We start from the raw sequence: 16,714 nt of genomic DNA, 5'->3' as shown, positions 1-16,714 counted from the left end.
AAATTACGGAAAACACTCGGAGGCCACCGTTGCCGGGAATCCCTAGCCTGCCACCGACAAATGATCGGCATTCCTGGCATCCTCTCTCGTTCTGTCTCTTTCTCTCTTTCGAAGAAAAGAGTCGCTCACTTGCGACTATAAGACTCTAACTCCGCGAGTGTGTTAAACTCGTGTTTCCTAATGGATTCTCGGAATCGTCATGCACATCTCCAATCATTTGGGGCCCGTGCCTGCGGCCTGTCCCTACCTCAGGTTCACAACTCGAGAATGAGATTGAATTATCCTTACGTAATGCACTTTATTCCGAAGTCACGACGGCATTCTGTAACCGCTCTGTATCGCGATAACATTGCGCGACATTTTAACAAGAGAAAATATATTGAGCGTTTTGTTCCAAAATTGTCAGATAAAATAAGAGTGTGCTACAAGTCATTTCAGTGATCTGAGTTTTTCTTTTTTTCATGCTATCTTTATTTCGTGTAAGGACTATCGTTATGAATTTTAATGCACTTGAAAGGAACGTTTACTGGAGATATGATATGAAGTAAGAAAATATTTATGCGTGTGTATGTAAATTTGAATTGCTATAATAACTACATTTTGTGATATTTTATTACGTTATGATTTTACATTTAATAATATATCGGTCAAATTTATAACACGTTAACTTTAAATGATTATTTCGAGATAGTGTACGAATTATACAGTTCACGGCAACTTTATTGAACTAATACGTATGATAATGTAATATTGTTACATGTTATCTATAATCTGTTACACGATAAAAATGTATTTGGTTCACTACAACGATTAATAAGCTTTTTATCGCATAAATGTCAGTAATAAGTTTCATGGCTTCATTATTACAGTACGGTTGTCACAGGACAAATTTTCGCTGAAGAAACACGAATTGAACGAAAAGAAACATAAAGAAACATTGAATTTCGAATAAAAAAATCTATTTTACATGCGGAGGAAAAACCGACTTATGCAAATTATTCTTTTGTTAACAATTTTGACACAATTTCTCTTTTAAACGTTTTTAAGTTAATAGCTAATAGAGATTGCATTGATTACATTATTTCACGGAAAATGTATTATTGCAAGGAGTCACGCCTCGTTTTTTTTTTATCGATCTTGATTGAGTCCGTTCATCGTTTTATACGACTAACGTAGCCTCACTTCGTCTTTTGTTCCTGATGCGGAACTAATGGCGATACCACGCGGTGACGAAAGACGGCAACAACTACAACAAAGTAGTGTCAGTGTTGCTTCTAAAGGACACAGATCGTCGTACGGTTCAGTCGCGATGAGGGCAATGATGGCGATCCGATGAAACGAATCGTCGCGGTATACTGCCTCCACTGCCGGCAATGTAACACCTGCACCCATTGTGGATGATTAGAGCACAGGCTGAGGATCGCGAGAGATTAAAACTCATTCTACGACATGTGATAAAAGATAAAACTGTCATCGCGACTAATCGGATAGCATATGCAAAGAAAAATGAGTTAAAATGCAAAAAATTGCAAAAGAAATATATTATGTAACTGGACTGACAATGCACAACACTCTGTATTTTAAATTAACATTAATTTACATTCATGGTTAACTTGATGGATTAACATGCGTGTTTAATTATGATTAATTAAAAATTAGCAATTATAAAAAGATAAATATATGTATATATTAAAGATAATATTCACAATATGTGTTAAACAAATTACTTTTCTCGATGTTATCTAAAATGTTACGTTTGATAAATAGCGTATTTTATTTCTTCTCTTAGCTGCGCTAAATTTTTTTAAAATTTATTACGTTAAAGTTGGATATATCATTCTTGGTGAATCACATAATTTTATCTAGTAAACTTTAGGTTGTTGAAAGGAAGAGTGAGTGAGTGTGTGTATAAATCGAGATCGTAAATAATTTTATTTTTTCGAATGGATAAAATAAAGCTTACATAACATAAAAACAAACACCCGTCGAGTGGATGAAATGATCGCGGGGAAAAATAAAAAGAGCGAATTCGGCGTACAAAACAAGCGATCAAGTGCAATTGAAACGATCTGCCGGATGGCGGTAGAAAAGAAACGAATATCCGATCCGTCGAAGCGGATCGATTCGATGCAAGAAGAACGGTAGAAAATTCACAATAATAGTATCAAGATGTAAGTCGCAAATTCATAAATAAATACATTTGTAATGTCCGCTTGTTAATGTCTGCGTTAGAACAAAAGGCGTTGTATGATGATATATAATTTATTCCAATATATATACGTTTAGCATTATTCTCTATTATTTGTATTAGGGCAAAAAAATGAGAAAAAATATTTCATAATATATTATAAACTTAAATCATAAGTAATTTTACGCAAGCAAAAATGGGACAATAATAATTTGTACTTTCGAAATAGCAGCTTCACGCCTGCTATATTTGATTTAGAATTCGTTTCACACGCATGTCACTTAACAATGCCAAAATTTGAAAACGACACCACAACAGATATCTTTTCAATTTATCTTGGTGATATCGCGCTGTGTTACGCCGACTTCTTCGTTCTGTTTTTTTGTGTTTCTCAGGACGGGAGGTAATTTCGTTTGTAATTTCGGCCGGTCATTAAGACACGCACCTGCCGATAATCTAAATAATCTCTTCGAATAGCTAGATCTGATAATAATATTACTGTTATTCGTAATTACGTGTCTTTGTGGGGTTTTAATGATATTTCAAATGGATAATCTAACCAAAAGAAACAGCTATTTATTTGTTTGTTAATAAATTATAAGAATGTAATTATAAAAGTTTTATTATTTGTTAGCAATATTTATCTTATTTTTTTAATACTATATAGGTACTTTAATATTATAGTTTAAAAATATATTTGAACATATTAAAAATTATTTGTATATATAATAATAAAAAATAATAATGCATTTAAGTGTTATGTTATACACAATATACACGCACATACATACTTACATAGAAACATTAAAATTATAAAGTATAAATCTTTAAATATATTTGAGAGGCATTACTTTAAACTGTAGATAGTCGTTTTTATATAATAAGCTAAGCTATAAAACACGATAGTAATCAGAATTAACTATTACTTACAGAAGGTATAACATATGAGATATATAATTTTTTGAATTGTAGCATTAAATATTTTCCAGTGATTCCTGTAAGTATCTGTTTGTAAAAAATCTACAAAAAAATATGCCTTACGGCAAAATTTAATTTGCGCGAATGATCACTCTTGCCCTCTGTTGAAATTTTATGGCTCTCCGAAACATCTGACGATTTATCGCTCGCCGATTTAGAATTGAATGAAATAGTAAACGAGCATGTTCTCTATCTTCCTTTATTCCATCGATTCGCTTATATCAATTAGCGGAATTTCTAATTGGTACTCCGTCCCGATGCGCGTGTCTCTACGTTTCCTCTTTCTCTCCTTTCATAACGTCCCGACTCTGTGGAACAGGTTAACGAGGTGAACATTTTACGTTTGATATTTACTTCGGGCCCGCCTTGGATCTGGTTTTATTGAGCCATATATCAAAGCTACGGGGCCTGAAAAAGCGAAAGGGGTAGAAAGACTGGCGTGTGCATTCGCGAATCGACTGACGGCTCGCTTTCGAGAGTTAGGGGAGTTTCGCCGCGTTTTTTCGGTTAGATTTGATTGAGATATGTATTTTGTTGGTGTTTGGTTTTGTGGAATTTTCTCTTTTAACATTTAATCATTTGCGAATCAACAATATAGATGTTAATGCTATTTTAATTTACCGCAGAAATCATTAAGATTATTTACTTTTGTTATTGAAATATATATGTATTGTATATACATTTTTTTCATAACATTTTTATATACAAAAACTTAATTTGAATTGATCGTTTTTGTATCTAATGCATTGGATCGAGAACGCGCATTTAATTTACGCAGGTCTACGCAATTCGAGATTGAAATATATATTAAGCTGGTCATTTCGGCACAATCGAATAAAACCTACCTACAGAAATTTCGTGCTCTTTTATCATTAATTTATTGCTTTAACCATTTCGGAAAAATCAAATAGTTCAATAGCTGTGCTGGCTAAAGTATAAAATTTTTTTAAACAAATTTTTACCTAACCGACGTATTTCGCGAGCGACAAAATCTGGCTGCGCCAACTTAATATACGTGAGATTGAAACATCTCTAATACGATGCAAGGACAAATTTCGAGACGAGATGAGAGCAGAGGAAGATAAGGACGAACCAGGGGCTTGTTCTCTCTCGGCGGAGCGTGGGTTTCGGTGTGGCGCGCGCCCCGCATTCCAATAAATAACGAAACAAAGGAGCTGTGAGACCCACCCCGCCCCATCTGGCCCCGACACCGGACGCGCCCGCCGCCATATTTACATCCGATAACGAGCCGCTGATATTTACATTTTTAATAGCATAAACCCACAGAGCCTGATCGTTTCGCTCATGGCAACGCTTTCCTTTCCGCTCTTCTTCTCACTCCTCGCCTTTCCCCTCAATCCCCATCTCCATGACCGGTCGCCATCAACAACCCCACCGCCGACGCCATTTATTAGCCTTAATTGATCGAAAGGGGTCTCCCTCGCGTATTCCCTTTCCCCCTCCCCCCCTCCACCTTTTCATCTTTCTATTCCCCTCGCGCGAGCCGGTTTGCATTTTTGTCCGAGACGAAATTTCATTAGGTCGAGACGAGGAAAGGAAACTAAAGGGTCAGAGGGGATGAGATATTCGACTTGGCGAGGAAATGAGCCGTTGTTTTTACCGTGCAGCATATGACGCCGGCGCCTTCATAACGATTAGGACCGGACCGGCGGCGAGTTAACAGGTGATACCTGCGCCTTCGGGACGCGTAGATTGTCCGTGACCGATCTATTTTACCTCATCTCGGGATAAAGATTAGGGGAACACGCGCCTATCGCTGGAAAATACTTGATTAGGAAGGCGGGGAATTTCTATGAGTAATTTTCCTACATTAATTAACTCCACATGTGTATACAAGATATCTCGCGATAAACGACATCAATATCATATACGTATACCTGATGAAAACCGCGAGAAATTTAAGAGAGCGTACGTACCGTGAGCTTATTTAAGTGAATAAGAAAAATTGTATATCCATAAATACAATTTAACTCCTCTGTAGGTAAAGAATTTTAAAGTACACTTTTGACAAAGATTTGAAATGTCTATAAAAATCGAATGACGTAAAAAAATTTATTATAACAACAATAAGCAATAATGAATGCAAGTAAATCGTCTTCGTAAAATATCTTTGATCCTCCGCGCTCACGCTATAATAACAATTAAATGGATAATTGGGCGATCGTTATGCAACAAAGGATGCCTTTAACTCATCCAGACCGCAGGTAGGATATAAATTGTTTATGGAAGCAAGTTAGTTAGTATCGAGAAGGGTGGCTGCACCGCTCCTCGGTCATGGACGAGCCACGCTCAACCTGGGAGGGGTTAATTGGATGGAGTGTTTGCGCCCGCAATTAGCGATTAGCAATTTCTTCCTACGCGAACAGATAGGTGGGAGTGAGGCTTCGGCTGTTTCGGATCGACGGAGCGATTAATGAGCCAATCGGCTAATAACGCGTCACGCAAGAATACGCGGTAACCGTTTTGCGTCGCGTTACCGTTTGCGTTGTACATATGTACGATATTGTGTTGCCGTTATTATTTCTCTCTTTCTCTTTGTCTACTATTGGCCCTTGCCACATCGTCATTCCCACGAGGATCGTGAGCTCATTAACGGATTACGACACTCTTCCTCGCGTATTATGCGGCGAGCATAATTTCAAGAATGGGATCAAATTAGTATGCACGAATAAAGACGAGCGAATGTTTCACTTGAAAAAAACTGTGCATTCGTGAAACCAGACAAGTTCTATATATGTATAATGATACGGTTCTTCCATCTAAATTTAATTAAATTCTATAATTTTTGTAAATAGTTTTGCTTATGTATTTTTCTATTAATTTTTACGCACGATTCAAGTTAGAATTTTTATAGTACAATTCTTGAAATAAATCATCATGTGCAATGACATAATTTTAACAACGAGTGAAATAAACTTTTTAATTATATATGCATATCCAATGTAGCGCTTTGCTAATAAAGATTATACGATGTCGACGATTAAAAGTCTCTGCAAATCTTGTTAACAAATTTACATTACGGTGATATCGATTTCAAATTCATCGCACACAGGTTGAAAGTTTGCACAGCACGTTTTCCCTTACAACCTAGGTTCTCGATAATTGGTCTTACGGAGAGAACGGTCATTTAATAAATAAGCGAAACAAACGATCGCCGCGGAATCGTACGTTAAATTCTTAGCGTCGTCTTTCGTTTATCCGCCAGTCCAATAAACTCTCTTGCGATACGTCGCAAATCACGGACCTAGTGTGTTGGGCGAAGGGTTGCGCCGATGCTCGAAAGGATCATGGATCTGCGTCCGCGAGAGGGGCAGCCACGAAAGCGATATACCGAACCCGCGTGAAATATGTGCGTATATGTATGTATATATGTGTGTGGAAGAGAACCTCCCCCCCCCCCCCTCCCGTTGGCGTAGGATTAAGCTCCGCTAATTGGTGGCGAGGACGAGAGTTGGTGGTGAACGCTTGCGCCGCCACCACCGGCTCTCTCCATGACCCGCGTAATTCCCACTAATTTATTTGATTGCACCAGCATGCTCGACTCTCCTCTCATCGTAATAAGACTCGCCCCAGCTCTCTGCCCTTTTACCTAGTTACCTGGGCAGCTCAACCCCCGCCGCCAAGAAGGCAGAGAAATATCCGCCTGTCCACGGGCGTTCCCGCGTTTGATCTTCGAGACAGTTTCGACCTTGAGATTGCGTGTGAATATCGTTTATTCGATTCGTGAGAGACTTGACTTGGACGATAGTGCGATTAATTGATGGTTTTGAGATGCACGAGTAAACATCAATGAAATATCTCTCTTTAAAAAATTCTAGATAGACTAGTCACTTATAATAAATAAGTGAAAGATATTAATGTTATTCATAGAACAGTAAAAAAGACAATTGATAAGCATCAATTACGACTAGATTAATTTTACACTGCGATTAGTGTACTTTTTATTATGGTTTACTTTGAATTATTGTAAACAATATTACAAAAATGTTTAATTCATTCTTGAGTCTTGAATAATCAAGAATCGATATAAATTGATTACTTATTAAATGTTGTCTTGAAATCATTTTTATCTTTATTGATTTTTCTTTATTCATAAAATTTTCAATACAAGGAATACTGCTCTTTAAATAAATTATCCTTCAATTTTTACATCATTTTCACAATTGATTTTGATTATCTCTTTTTTTTTTTTTAATGAAAACAACTACTAATCTGTAACTTTGAGACATGGCAGTTTTGTAGTTATAACTTTTCTCTACATATGCCATTTAATGCATACGTGTTATATTCACGTTACCTACTTCTTCTTACGATGAATGGCTGAAAATGCATATTTTCTTTCGGAATACTCGAGATTTTTAAAAAGAATCAAAAGCACTATGTGCTTGTATCATCGCGAACATAGATCCGCGAATATATGCGTGTAGGTTTCAAATACATTGTAGAAAATTCCTTACATCGAGATAACAATGTCGCTTGTAGTTAGTACATGGGCGGGAAGTTAGTTAGCTAAGAGACCGCAGTTATTCGACGGTAGGCAGGGAGTAGAAAAAAAGAGCGAAAGAGTATAAGAGAGAAAGAAACAGAGAGACAGAGAGAGAGAGAGAGAGAGAGCAGGAAAGGGTGAATGCTAATAAAACACAATTAGCGATTCTACCAGACCAATCAGCAAATACCGCGGCACTGTATATGCACACGTAAAATCCGCAGAATTATTTACAACCCGACCGGTAGATATTATTGGCAGAAATTTTGCTTTTTGTAATTAGTTGTGAGAATCCATAGAAAAATCAGCGTTAAAACTTTTCAGCCACTCCGGCTAATTTTAGATAATTCGATGAACGGATTTATAAGACTTAAAACGTTTATCGAACTTATTTAATTCTGAATTTTACCCAATTTATTTCATCTTTCGTAAAGAATAAAAAAATAAAATGTAAATGCTCGTTATTAATATAGCATATGCGTTTTATACAAACTGGCAAATTTAATAACTTATGTTTAATAAAGAAAGACTTGATTATTTTTTATTCAATAAAAGAAATAAAGTTTTCTCTTCTCCAAAATATATACACTTAAAAATATAAACGTCTTAAAATATTACTTAAAAATATTTGACAATACGCTATAAAAATTACTTAACACACAGTTAGTCCATGTAGATTAAAAATTTATGCGTAAAATTATAATATATAAGTATTACAATTCAGTTTTCTTATAATATTTACATTAAATTATACGTCAATTACGAAAAACACTCCGATGGCTTTATCAGATCAATTACATGTCTTAACTGATTTTCTTAATTAACTTGCAAATTTAACTCTAGCGCAGTAGATTGCTTGTCGCATACTTATAATAAACGATTGATGATTATATCTTTAGCAACATGACATCAATCGTATAGTATTTGTTGGATTATTTAACACTGAATATTTTATATTATTAACATGCTTTAAAGTTAAATTTATCATTTATAACCAAATAACAGGTCATTCTTTTTTAATCGATTTAGTAGCCAATTCTTTTACATTTTTTAGAAATTATAAGTTACATTTTATTAAGTATTTGTGAAAATTGTATCTATTTTTTTTAGGTAAGTAAATTGATAAAATAATAAAAGATGCAGTGATATATACCTATATATCGTTATTCTATCATGGAAAGAGAGATGTTCGTATTTTTTCGAATACATTATAACTTTTAAGGTATTAAATAAGAAATTACCAGCGTATCTATTGATGATAAAAGTTTCATAATTTTAAGCAATTACATAGAGTCATTAATTTGAATAGAAAATTAGTAAGTACACGGGATTGTAACGTTTCCAGGACGATGAAATTTTAAACGTAGGGGTGGATCGTTTTTGTAATGGGATAACGGGAATCGATGGGAGGATAAAGACGCAGTTTACCTCCGGGGAACATCAACCCTCCATGAAAGCCAATCGAGCACGAACAACCACCCCTAATCGCGGAACGCCATTGGCCCGAAGTTACCCCAATTCTATTACACCTTCTGTCATAGCTATTTATAGCATTTAATCGACCAGACCGGATCTCATAATATGGCGGCGATAAAGCAGCTCGTGCACATGCCATCTCACTTCCCTAGACACTTTTATCATTAAATAGAAAAGCCGACATTTGCAGTTTTAGGCTAACTACGAGCATTTCAAGTACCTTAAGTCATATTTTATATTTCTGATTTTCTGATAAAAAATGTAAAAGAGAAGAAAATAATGAAGAGATACTTCTATTTTAAATGACATTTTAAATTAATAATCTTGGTAATATTTAGACAATTATTTTGTTTCGATTGCAATATTATTATATTGCATATTTTATATCACGAAGATTATCAATTAAATGAAATTTTAAAAAATCTATATAAATATAAAATATAATAGGTATTCCCTGCCAATCGTGAGTAACTCGAATCATTGATTTAAAAAAAATTTTTTTATTTCGAATAGATTATAATTATTTAAACAAAAATAACTTTAAAATATACTTTTACTCGCTATATCGTGGTATAGCCAACTATTTTAGTCTAACAATAAGCTTATCTATGCGTCTATACACGGGTAATTATTTATATTCAGTTTTAAATATTTACCTACAAAGTATGCAAGACAGTACGTTAATAATAATGCCGGCATTAATATGGCGATAATAATACAGTTCCGTTCTCTTTTCAAACGTTGACGACAAAAAATAAAGCGGAAAATTATATGCGAAAATTCTTTCAACAATAAGTAACGATAACTGTATCGTGGAATACATGATATAGAATATACGTACAAACTATTATTATAATTTCGATTTCTTTTTGCGTTGAAAATCCTTGTATAAAAATATATATAATATGTAGTAATGTAGTTTGTACATTTTTGTTTTTACTTTGAAAATATACTTTGGCACATCAAGAAATTTGGAACCAACTTCTGTTTTTTTAAATAGTAATAGTACGATTATTCTTTAAATACGATACAATAATTACGTATCTATTGATTCTCATTAGAATTTGTTAAATATCGCCGTGACTTCATTAAATTAGCAATTTTTATTTCATGCGCTTATCTATATCCACGTGCTTATTCGTATATCGTAAACTTGATGAAGCCGATACATGACGAGCCGTTTGCAACCATGCACACGGAAATTGAAAATTAACGACTCGCGGAAGTAGCACAAGATAAACAGTATCTGTGCACTTCGACTTTTTAAGTAAACAAAAAAAGTGTCATAGTTATATATAAATATATATAATACAATCAAAATAAAAATTAATATATATTTGATACATATTTAAAATATATTAATATATATTTAATATATTTAATTTTAATTATTACATTCATAAAGTCTTTGTACTTTACTAACAATAAGAGTTCTGCGATACTGATTGTGAATCGAAGCAATATTTGTCGCCTAATACCTTCGTGTAAATTAACTGGTTTTGCTTACCTTACATTACGCTTGTGTGTAATGCGTTAATCAAATACGCTATCTTGTTAATTACTCGATAACAAGTCGATAGTTCATAGATTCGCGGGGAGAATGAGATTCCATTATCTTGCTAGCTCATTTTGGTTTATCAGCCAACGACTAAATGGTAATTCGCTATTTATTCGCTACCGTAGAGAACCGAGTAATGCCCGTTATCGTTCTCGGGCACATATTTTGCATATCGGCCAACTAGAAACTTGGCCGGTAGCGCTTTTCCGTTAGTCGCTCGCATTACGCTTAAACTTTTCTCATCGTTTTTCTTATTGTTAGATATTAGCTATAGACGCGTGCGATATATCGTATTAATATCGAGGTGTTGAAAATATCAATTTATAGATATATATTTTTAGAGATAGAGTTTAGATTTTAATATAAAAAATTTATAGAATCTGCTATAAGAATATAGCAAATTTATTCAATTTTATTTGTTAACAATAGCGTTTACTGTAAGAGAGATGAGAATAAAATAGAGGGGACGGAAGAGGGAATGAAAATACCAGTCGCTGCTTTCGAGAAATTTTTTTGTGGTTCACGAAAGAGAGAATGAACTCTAATGGTGATGTAACAATTCGCTCTATATTCCGCATCTCTAATTGGGCATCGTCTCAATCACGTATTTATCTGCACCGTCGATACGTGTCAGCAATAACGACAGCGATACAGTTTTTGCCAGATCCATGGGCGGACTAATTTCGAGTTAATCGCCATCTTATCGCGATCTTACCGACTTTAAATGCGCCTTAATTAACTCCGCCGCTCTTATAAGAGCGGCTGGTTTTTGTTGAATCTTTGGCACAAAAGGCACTCGTGAGGAAAAAGTAATCCTCCGGGGTCGGGATTTCTCAAGCCCCCCCGGAATGTCGTGCGGCTTTGATCGAAGAGAGGTAACTGATCATCCTTTGAAAGCCTGGTGTCACGCTCGATCTTACTTTGGTTTCTCAATGTTTCACGTAACTTAGTGAAAATATTCATTTATATAATATTATCTAAGATATATGTATATATTATGCACGAAAATTTATAATTATGATTGTGCCAATATATTGCAAAAAAGTTCAATTATTTGTAAATCATTTAAAAAATTATAAAATTCAATAATGATTTTTGTTCTATAAATATTATGTTATTAAAATTTATATTATTTACATATTATATTATATTATTATAAAGTTTTTTACTGTTTATTTGTATTACTTTTTCTCTAGTTAATTATATTTTATATATTTAAAAAAACCCAAGTTTTTTTTACATATGATTGCAAGTATTACAACTCACAGATTTATCTCAAGTAAATATATGTATGTATTATACATATAATTATACAAGATCTATCATTCAAGTTATTCCGATATGTCATTGTAAATAAAGATTCCGTATCACCATGTAATCAACTCGTAGAATACATTTTTTTATGCGACGATAAATTACATAGATTATACTAATAATTCTGTTTCCAACTTAATCAACTCGATAATTAACTTGCCTATCAGATTTAGATTTGCTTTGAAATATGATATATCTGTCATATGTCATAGTATATACATTTATTCATATCTATGAAGCAATGAAGCATTGAAATCCACATTTCATTAAAAATATCCTTATATGCGATATTATTACATATACATTATTATTACATAAATTCTTATGTGAAATTATTTTTTCTTTTCCTCCTACATATATATCATATTTAAAACTTACTATATCCAGGATTTGGGCAAAATTTCATTTTTGGATAAAATCTATGCTAGTAGTAAAAATTGGTATTTTATGAAAAAAAATAGGCAAAGCTAATCTTTCCTATTAAAAATGTTAAAATAAATAGAAAATGATAGAAATAGAAATTTTTTATCGATATTCATCAATTGAAAGAGTATTTTCTAATTTCAGTTTTATTTAAATTAAAATAAAATCCGTAATAAATAATAAAAGCGATGTAAAAAATAAATTATTTATAACTTTGTTATAAAATGTTGAATGGTAAATGTGAATCTAATCTATATTGATAAAAATTGTAAATTCTGTTATTACATTTTTCTCATTAAACTTAATGAGAAAAAACAAAAATTAATATAAAATTTAGTACCATTTATATTTTTGAAGTTTTTATTTTGAGAATATATTTCATATATTAATTTAAAAAAGACTGGAATTAAAAAAGACTTATTCAATTAGTTTTATTGTTTTTAACTATAGTAATTAGAATGATTTATGAATTAAAGTAAATATACTTTTTTGTGTATAAAGTTATATAAATATACTTCATCGTTACATATTAGTCACTTTTATAGTTTTAGTTATTATAATTTTTATTTCATTGGACAAAGTCCAGTAAAAATTGGAATTTATTTTTCACTCACCGGATTTTTCTGGCCAATACTTACTATGACTTATTGTTACATATTACATGTATTCTTTGTAATTGATGTCTGATTTTAATATATTAGTATTCTAATGATAATATTACTATTGTTAATCTTTTTTATAAAATAACTGCGCATAAGTCTCGTTCTTTGGAAAAAAGATTAAAAAAATAGAAAAATTATGTTGTAATAAATTACATTAGACAGTCAAGGTTAGAGATAGAAATATTTTCGTTAAAAAAAAATATATCTAATATAATAACTCTACGAAAATCATTTTGTAAAAATATGTTTCAGATAAATATTTGGATTAATATTTATCAAAAGTACTTCATCATATCTAAAAATGTTTAAAATATTAAATCAAGGCCATGTTTTTCATCAATATGTGCGGCAGATAATAATAATTCTAAGTAGAATATCTATAAGTATCTACGGAAACTTACTTGACGAACGCTCGTTGTCCTGCGCAGGTAGTTCCGCTTCCTCGACGTCGACGAGGCTGCGGATGCTAAAGACGCTTTTCGCCACTCTAGTCTTTTGTATGTCACCAACACCGTCCGTGGCTCTTCTGGGCGTCGTGCTGAGATCCATCGTCGATTGCACAATTCTCGACAGGGGCGGAGAATTCGGGCACCTTATGTCCTCTCACCGTAGGTATCGAAATCGTGCCGTCTTCGCCGTCGGCATTGTCGTCCGCATTTTCGTTCGCGCCATCTCATATAACGACACACAAATAAATATTATCCGCTTATTAAAAAAGCCGCGTCAATTTATTTGCACCTCTGTCCCCGCAACTTTGATGATACTCGAGTCCGACGATACTTAATATATAATACTCATTGTCAGCGTGATATATTTGATACTTTAATTTATAGATGGACAAAATTTCCAAGTTTTTTGTTATACGTTATCTCGCACCAATAACTTTAACTATTTTTTTTAACGTTATAACGATTTTTCTTGGATTTCGCGAAAAGTCAATGACAATTCATTCTCGTTTTGGGTCGACATATTTTTCTGTAAAAAGTATCTATTCGTTCGAGCTTATCATACTCACATAAACTGAATTCACAAAAAAGCTGCCCTCGTTTCTCCATTCAAATCGTAACATATGTCGCGGATATACACTTATTATTAGCTTAGATAATAGACTGTCAGTTTGTCGCGTGATATCTCTCGAGTTTTTTAGCTGGTGAGGGGATTTTTTGTTCGGATTGTAGATAACGATCACGTATCATTACACAGTGCACACATCGATATTATCAATTGAACTTTTCTTTTTCCGTGAGTAATTAGAAGATCGATTATCTTCGAGTGTTCGGCGATCACGTCTCTTCTACGTCACACCAATGTTTTTTGCGATTTGCTTTACCATGCGTCGGAGATTGTTTTCTTTTACAATTCAATAAATTTAATCCTCATATCATTCAATGATCGGACAATCCTGTTGCGCTTCCGTTTCCGGCCGAGAGCGTCGTTACCGTTCAAAAATGCTTCTCGAGGTTATCGGATCATGAACTGGCGTATTATTGATTCCGTCGGTTGACATGTTATCACGTTGATCGCTATCAGGAGCGCGTATCATCGCAGACTGGCAAATCGCGCGTGTCGCGCAAAAACTGCTCCTGTCAGGCTCGTAAACACTCGCTCACGCACGCACGTTTTGTACCCGGAAAGATCAATGACCTCTTTCATGGTTCACATGCGCACTTCTGGCTCACTTTTTGTTTTGTTTACGAATCGGGTTTATGGAGAAAATTGCTTTTCAAATATTTTCGAAGCAACAACAAATCAGCTGATTACACCTTGACACGGTTATGACTCAAAATATTTCAAATTCCATTGTTTAAAATTTAACAGCTGTAACAAGTTTTTTTTTTTTTTTTTTTCATAAAAACACATCAGAATTATTTTGCACACGAAGTTAAAGACAATTATTTGAGACTGTGAAAATATTTCAAGTAGAACACAAAGTACACTGATTTTTGGTCGAATAAATTCCTTGTATTGTGCATATTTGATTTGTTACAATGTCCATAATCAGTCTGTAATAAACTAACAGTCAAGCTTGACACTTATCGAAGCTCCTCAACATAAAATAAAAATCACTCGAAAAATGGAAGAAATCTGCGTCATTATAGATGTTCAGCTAATAAATAATCGTGATGTAATCGTGATGATTTTAATATCTACAATTGAAGAAGTCACATTCTTTGATTTAATATCGCTTTTTTCAATCGTTTCTGATAATTCGGATGATAAGTCCGTAGATATCATATTCAAATAAAGCATTGATTCTTTCTCGAACACGATTACTTGCTTAACAAAATGAATATTCATTATATGCTTGATTAACTTTGCAAACCAGCATCAATATTGCGGTGACATTCTTAAAAGAATCTTATCACCCAAGCATTTCTGTCTCATTACAGTTTTAGAATTTCATGTAGATGTTATATCCATTTATATCTCAGAGCACGCTGATTCTCCTTGAACCAATTCACGTTGCAACGTGTATCACATACACTTGTCTACTAAGTTTATGAGTTCTGTCACATTTTAATGTGTTCGATTTAATTGACGAAAGTCGCTGACATCCCGTGTAACAATCGCCACTAATATCTCTCAGTCCTACGTACAATCGTTTGACAGTGAAATTGACAGTTGGTTCGAGACGCGAGAGCGAAGCCGTAAGCGCGCGCGGCACACGCGTATCGCGAACTCCTGACCGGCAATGTGCGCCGCCGCGTTCCCTCCACTTCGAGGAGGTCGATCGCTCACCACGCTGCCCCAAGGTGATACCAGGTGGGATAGAGGGGAAGGTGTGAGAAGAACCTGCAGACCGCCTTCGTGGAACAAAATGGAGTTGAATGCAGATGGAAACCCCGCCCATAGGGATCCGCCCGCGCCGAGAAGGATTGACGGACCGATTCTTCTCTTTTGGACGGTGGCTGCTCTGATGAGGAGACTCCGATACTCTCAACGTCCTTCGTGTGTACTCTCGGATATTTTATATTGTATTTCGTTTCGATAATTTTCAACAGATGAGAAAATAATTCTTGATTTCAGTGGCTTGATTTGGCGAATTGAGATAAATAAGGTAAAGATGACTTGTTGCAGTAATATAATCGTTAGAGATATTAATTTTTTATAAATAGAATAGATTCTTTTATATGTAAAAATTCTATTCCTTAATTTATTCCTTATTTTTAAACTTAAAAATACGTAAAAACTTAAAAAACCCTGACTAGATTTTAGTAAATTACGTCACATTAAAATTTTAAATTAAGAATTAACAAATGGATTCTTATTTTGCAAATGCTAAAAGGTAGAAAGAAATATATACCAGAAATATTTATCATGCACCGCATGCTGAAATTGAATATAATATAAATAATAATAAATGCTGCTTTCTTGTATGATTCTAATTCTAGCAAGAGTAATAAACAAAATATAAATTGATTTTAAAGACAAACAATTATGTAGATGAAATTAAATTAAAGAACAGCTCTTTAATTTTGTTTCAATTGTAATATACATATTTTTGTGTGTGATAACGTTAAATAATTAAATATTATCTTTACATTATTTAATTTTCAATAAACTTGAAGAAATTCGAAATTTTCATTAATACATGACAAAAATGACAA

At 33.6% G+C, this 16,714-nt stretch overlaps 1 protein-coding gene and 1 long non-coding RNA gene across 2 annotated transcripts in view; one reads left to right on the top strand and one right to left on the bottom strand.

The window, feature by feature from the left end:
• The window catches only part of LOC140667489 (aristaless-related homeobox protein), a 120,378-nt gene extending 106,154 nt beyond the window's left edge, over positions 1–14,224 (bottom strand). Inside the window, exon 1 of the mRNA XM_072895497.1 lies at positions 13,508–14,224. Within this exon, the coding sequence (XP_072751598.1) occupies positions 13,508–13,655 (148 nt within the window). The 5' untranslated portion in view covers positions 13,656–14,224. The remainder of the gene's footprint in view (positions 1–13,507) is intronic.
• The window catches only part of LOC140667492 (uncharacterized), a 139,535-nt gene that overhangs the window by 113,445 nt on the left and 9,376 nt on the right, over positions 1–16,714 (top strand). The gene's annotated exons all lie outside the window — the stretch shown is intronic.

This window comes from Anoplolepis gracilipes, chromosome 7 (assembly GCF_047496725.1).
Source record: "Anoplolepis gracilipes chromosome 7, ASM4749672v1, whole genome shotgun sequence".
In the NCBI taxonomy this organism is placed as follows: domain Eukaryota; kingdom Metazoa; phylum Arthropoda; class Insecta; order Hymenoptera; family Formicidae; genus Anoplolepis; species Anoplolepis gracilipes.
The sequence above is the reverse complement of the archived record's forward strand: the minus strand, read 5'-3'. Positions and strand labels throughout refer to the sequence as shown.